Source organism: Myotis davidii, unplaced genomic scaffold, assembly GCF_000327345.1.
Source record: "Myotis davidii unplaced genomic scaffold, ASM32734v1 scaffold38, whole genome shotgun sequence".
NCBI classification, from domain to species: domain Eukaryota; kingdom Metazoa; phylum Chordata; class Mammalia; order Chiroptera; family Vespertilionidae; genus Myotis; species Myotis davidii.
The window spans coordinates 1195616-1201823 of NW_006291383.1; the positions used below are offsets into that span (position 1 = coordinate 1195616).

Below are 6208 nucleotides of genomic sequence, written 5' to 3' on the forward strand. Positions count from 1 at the left end.
AAGTGATAAGGTATAAAAAAAATACTCTTTGTCCTAGCTCTCAGTGCCCCTCACAAAAATCAAAACAGCATTTCCTACCCTGGCTGGTTTGCTAAGTGGTTAGAACATCAGCCTGCAGACAGAAGGGTCTTGGGTTCAATTCCAGGTCAAGGGCACATACATCAGTTGCAGGTTAGATCTCAGGCCCTAGTCGGGGCACGAGCAGGAGGCAACCAAGAGATGTGTCTCTCTCACATTGATGTTTCTCTCTCTCCTCTGCTCCCTCTCTTCCACTCCCTCTAAAAAAAAAAAAATCAATGGGAAAAATATTGGGTGTGGATTAAAAGAAAAAAGCATTACTTAAAAACAGCTTTCCTACACAAGTCTAAGCTTTTCGGAAGTTTGGTATGAACATTTTTTTATGACTACTATTTCTTTAACACCATCTTGCAAATAAGTCCTTTGGGGTAGGCATTTTTGTTTGCTCGCTTTTTGTTACAAAAATTATCAAACCTGAAAGGAAAAATGGCATAGAACCCCCATATATCTATCTTCTCAATTTAACAATTACATTACTAACATTCTGCCATGCAAATAGGTTCGGGTTTCTTTCTTCATTTAAAGAAAAATGTCGCCTTGTAGCTAGATCCTTTGAGATACAAGAAAGCTGTGGCTGACCAATAATGTGGCTGAACAACTTGCATAATAATTAGCAGGCTTTGGGCTCTGTTGATGAGCAATTTAATGCCATCAAAAAGTACTGGGGTTCTTTTAATTTCTCCCCTCTGCTGTTTCCATCTTGAAGTGAAAGGATGGATCTACAGCAGTTCCAGCATCGCTGCATCCTGACATGTCTATATCCCGGGAATTACTCTATCATTTTCCCTTTAGGAGCCTGGAGACTTTTCCTGGAAGGGCCGGCCCACTTTCCTCCAGTCTCAATGGCCAGAATTAAGCCACATGCTCATTCCTGGCCTGTACCGAGCAAGGGAGATCAGTCAGTCCCAGCCCTGGGAGTGCACAGGTCCCAGGAGGAATGCGGCTGTATGGAGCACAGGGTACCTGAATGAATTCAGTTTCCATCAGAGAGTAGGTGCTAGGTAGGCAACCTGCATAACCCCTGGATCTCCCTTTTCCACTGACAAGTGTGTGCAGTAGCAACGAGGGAAAGAATTTCCTCCTGAACCCGAATCAGTCTGATTTAGGTATTGGAAAGAGCATGAGCTTAGGAGCTTAGGTTACCCATCTTCTAGCTCCAAAATCTAAACCTCACATCCTCACGTAACACTTCTAATCTCTCTCTCTCTCTATCTCTAGCCCCTCCCCCCTCCCCCTTTTCCTCCCTCCCTCCCTTCCTCCCCATTTTCTCGTCTATAAAGTGAGGGTGGTGATGCCCCCTCAGCATGTTGTGGGAAAGCCTGTTATAGGTCCTCCATTAACATTTGATCCTGTCCCTGTCCTGTTGGCCAGACTTCTGCCTTCATCTCCATTCCGTCAGCCCGTTCCGTTTAGCCTTGACCCATCTCTCTCCCTCTGCAGATTCAGAAGCATCGCAAACGATTAAAAGCAGAAGAGCAGTGGAAGCGGCGGCCATACGTGTTCCGTCGTGGCATGTCCTCCAGGCGCTCGGCCTACGCCTTCTCCCACCAGCGGGGCTACGCGGACCTCATCTCCACGGGGCGCAGCATCCGCAAGAAGCGCGCGCCCCTGGACGCAATCATCGCTGATGGGACGGCAGAGTACCGGCGAACTGTGGAGAGTTGAGGCACCGGCCTCAAACTGCCTGGAGCAAAACAGTCACCCAGAGGAAATGTCTTGCTTTTTGTTTTTGTATGAAACTCTCAGGACTAGTTTTAAAAAACTGAACTTGTCACAAGGATTTCGAAGACCTAATCTTGTTGACAAACTACTTGGGTTGGACTATTAAGCAATAGCAAAGCCAAGAATACCTTTTTAAAAGTCCTATTGTTCAACTGTTTATGTTCATTAGGATTCAAAGGGAAATTTGTAAACCAGTCTCAATCTAGAACAGAATTAGAAAACGGTCTTGTATTTCAATTCCAATGGTATTGCATCATAAAATTTGACTTCGATATTTCAGTCTGGGATCTTCAACAAGAATTTCCCTGAGGGATATATATATACCACCTTTTAACCAAGATCTTTCATTTATGATGGTAGTGAGAAAAGATTCATGAATGTTCACCACCTGGAGCCCAGTGGTCCAAGGCTTTTTCAGAATTGTCAAGGGGCTAACGGTTTCATGTTCTCAAATTGGTTTAATAATTCAATCAAAGAAAATTGCTTCAGATTTCGTAAGTACAAGGTTTTAGTCTGTTTTAGTTTACTACGAGGTTAAAAAAGCACATTGCATACCTTTACTCTTACTATTCCATATTACTTTAGCCACTTCCTGTAGTTCTGGATGAGTTTGTCCCCTACTTTCTTAAAAAAAAAAAAGAAAGGATTTAAATATGTATGGGCTTTTTAAAAAAAAGTTTAAAAAAACTGAGGATATCAGTGATAAATTGCAAAATATTTTGCAAAGCTTTCTTTTGAAAAGCAAACTTTGTGCCTACCTATATGTAAAGTATTTTATAAGAGACTTTACTATATGTAAAGTATTTAACAGAGACCTCATTCTTTTACACTTGTTAGATCTTGAGAGAAAAGGGCTGTTGGTAGCTACATTTCTAAGACTGCGAGGCAAAAGTTATTTTTCCAGAAGCTTTTCTCATTCTGTTTTTCAGTTTCCATATTTTCGTGAAGATGCAGAAGTGTTTTCAATGATTCTGTCTGTTAGGCTGTGAACATTCACAGTACCTGTCCCATTGAATTCCTGTGAGGAAATCTCAGCATGTACATCATTCACTTTCTAGGTATGATAAAAGAATGTATGGCTCTTTATGGAAGCAAATTTCTGAAAGTTTACAACTTCTCTTTATCTTGTAAATTTTTTAAAAATTGTAAGTGGTTTTTTTGTGTGTGTTTGTAAAGAAAAGTTAGCTTGTGTAATTCTGTTTCAGATTTCTCTCCCATTTTGTGAATTGTGGGAAAGGTTGAGAATGCAAATGTGTCAAAGACTTATGTTGCGGGGTGCAATATTAACAATTTAAAACTGCTTTGGATAAATTATTTCTACATTCTGTAAATCTGAGATTTAATGTATATTTTTGTTTAAAAAATAAATGATTTAGTAAAATCTTTGGAAAATATAATCTTTTAAAATATCCTTTAAGTTGGGTTATTTATTTTACAGTTGTATAGATGACATAAGAATCTAAGCCTGCAAAATTTCTACAGGAACTAAGGGGTCCTCAGGTGGTGAGAAATAAAGGTAGGGGCAGAGTACTAGGTGTTAGGGGAGAAGTGACTGAGAAACGGTGATCAGACTTTGAAGTCTCAGGGTATGGGTTCATAAACGTAGTTGATAAAACAATGGCAGAGTAGAGAGAATTAACTTCAATTTTAAAAAAAATTTTACTGTGGGTCTCACGCTATGAGCATCACTTGATAAGGAGAAATCTCTCATGAAAGGAAGAGTCAATAGATGTGGTACCCAACCTTCAGCAACCACCCTGATCACTCAGCAGCCCTCATCCTGGAGGCAAGAGCTCCACCACAGGCAACCCGTTAAAGGCTCAGGTGATGGGAAGCCTTCTTTTAGCAACATTTTTAAGTATAGGTATGTGTATTATTTTGTTTTATTTTAGATATAATGCTACTGCACACTTAATGGACTACATTATAAACATAACTTTTATATGCACTGGGAAACCAATAAATTAGTGTGACTTGCTTTATTGTAACATTCTCTTATGACAGTGCTCTGGAACCAAGCCTGAACTATCAACAAGGGAGGCCTGTGTATCATTTATACTTCAAAGGAAGCTGAGAGAGAGAGAGGAGAGAGAGAGAGAGAGATAGGTAGTGAGACTTTTAAAAATTGAATTTTCTTTTTAAACTTCTTTAGTTTTGAACCATATGAATATATTATCAACTCCAAAAATTAAATAACAATAAAAATGGTTAAGCCAAAAAAAATATGATAGTTTGAGTTGGTATTTTTCCCACTTAATATTACAAATCCTCTCAAACTTAGAATCTCCCTAGCCCACAAATTTCTAGAGTAGCAACCCATAGCTCTCTACTTTGCCCCTTTGGGTGACCTGGGTAGCATCCTGTTCATGGTTATAGACTGAGCAGTGGGCTTTGTTAGGCCATTTCTATGCAAACAAGTTTCCTTTGCCTTCAGAAAAGCCTGGGTAACATTTTTTTTAAAATATATTTTTATTGATTTCAGAGAGGAAGGGACAGTGAGAGATAGAAACATCAATGATGAGAATCTGATTGCCTGCCTCCTGCAGGTCCCCTACTGGGGATGGAGCCCCACAACCCCAGCATATGCCCTGACCAGGAATCAAACCGTGACCTTCTGAGCCACCTCAGCTGGGCCTTTATATATATACTAGAGGCCCAGTGCACAGATTCGTGCAGGAGAGAGGGGGTCCCTCAGCCTGGTCTGTGCCCTCTTGCAATCTGGGACCTCTCGGGGGATGCAGAGTGCGCCAAGTGGCAGGCGGCCAGGGAAGAGCCAAGCCCAGGCTGGGCGCCATGCTGCTAGCGCTCATCCCAGCCCGCTGCACCTGCTGCCGCCACTGTTCGGTAGTGCTGCCACGGAGTCAGGAGAGGCTCCTGCCGCTGCAGCTGTGCTAGCCAGCCATGAGCCCGGCTTCTGGCTGAGGGTCGCTCCCCCTGTGGGAGCACACTGACTACCACGGGGCAGCTCCTGCCTTGAGCATCTTGCCCCCTGATGGTCAGTGTGCATCATAGCAACTCGTCGTTCCAGTTGTTCTGGTTGTTTGGTCATAATGGTTGCTTAGGCAAAGAGATATGTGTGTGTGTGTGTGTGCGCGCGTGTGTATTCTAGATAGATTTTTTTTATTGATTTCTGAGGAAAAAGCCTGGGAAACACATCTTAAGGTCATGTCACAGAAGTGGAAACTCCAACAGTATTTGAGAGAATGTTCCAGCTTAAAAGACCAGTACAGATCTGTCTTTATGCTGTCCAAACAGCAGCTAAGATGATGCAGGTAATAGTAAGATGCACAGGAAGAAATCACTGTTTAAAAATTATCAGGAATTTGGCCTCAAAATGAACAAAATCCTAATGCAGCTGTTTACAATAAATATAAGACGAAGGGAAATTCTAACATGGAGAGAAATCCAAGCCGCTCAACCAAGGTTGGTGGTTAAAACTTAGGATGCTCCTGCCAAATTCAGGATATGGGTTACTCACTCCAGACAACCTGTTCAGGATCTCCAGTTGGAGAGATTACCAATGTTCCTTTTGGCCCTGATACTGTTAAGCAGTATCACCCTGGAAGTGCTGCCATAAACCCTGGAATGTCTCCCTGTGTCTTTTCCACCCGGGGATTAAAGATATTGGATCTGGCTTGTGAGGCCAACATGGGAGAGTTCTTTAGTCTAGCATTTCTCATCAGGAATCAGTTCTCTTAGGTGCTCAACCTTTAGAAAAGAGGTTGATTTGCCCACTGGGAGTCACCTTGCAGTTTCATTCTAAAGTGGTTCTGCTGAGCCAAGGTGCACAATGAATAAGCCAGTCTATGGAAATCCTATAGGAGGTTTCGGGTTACCATCTGCTTTGGGATTCCACCTGCCTTCAGCTTCCTTAGTTAAACTTTGTGTGACCAACATGAAGATATATGCTTACTGAAGTGTAATAAAGTATCACTAAGAACTATTTCTAAAGGTAGAGTTTTGGTTCAAGTTTCTGGAAAAACTTGCATCAAGATTTTATCATTGCAAACATCTTGAATAAATTCGGACCAAGAAGAGCTCTCTTCAATTATCTGTGTATGTTCAAGACTGGGACATTCCTTAGGATTTTGTGACTTGAGGTGAAAATACTTTAATGACCTGCTCCAACAACAAAAAGTCTCTTCAATCAAGAAATCAGCAGCAGGGCCTCGGAGACCCTCAGGCCTCATCTCTTGCTAAACTGAGGCAATGATTGTGCTCTTCAAACTAAGCTGGGCGAGTTCTTTTCTTTGCTCAGAGGACACAACTCCTCCATTTGACTGCCCTCAACTTTCTGGAAGGTTATCCCCAAACCCACATTGTAACCAGGATAATGCAGTGCAGAAATTAGCTCAGGCTGTTGGTAATTGTGTCTTCAGAAAGCAATGACTTGCCAGGGTACATGCAG

At 41.9% G+C, this 6208-nt stretch overlaps 1 protein-coding gene across 1 annotated transcript in view; it reads left to right on the forward strand.

Annotated features, from left to right (window-relative positions):
* The window catches only part of ATP8B1 (ATPase, aminophospholipid transporter, class I, type 8B, member 1), a 107823-nt gene extending 104638 nt beyond the window's left edge, over positions 1-3185 (forward strand). The window contains exon 27 of the mRNA XM_015564503.1: positions 1505-3185. Coding sequence (XP_015419989.1) covers positions 1505-1743 — 239 coding nt within the window. The 3' untranslated portion in view covers positions 1744-3185. The remainder of the gene's footprint in view (positions 1-1504) is intronic.
* The last annotated feature ends 3023 nt before the right edge of the window (positions 3186-6208 follow it).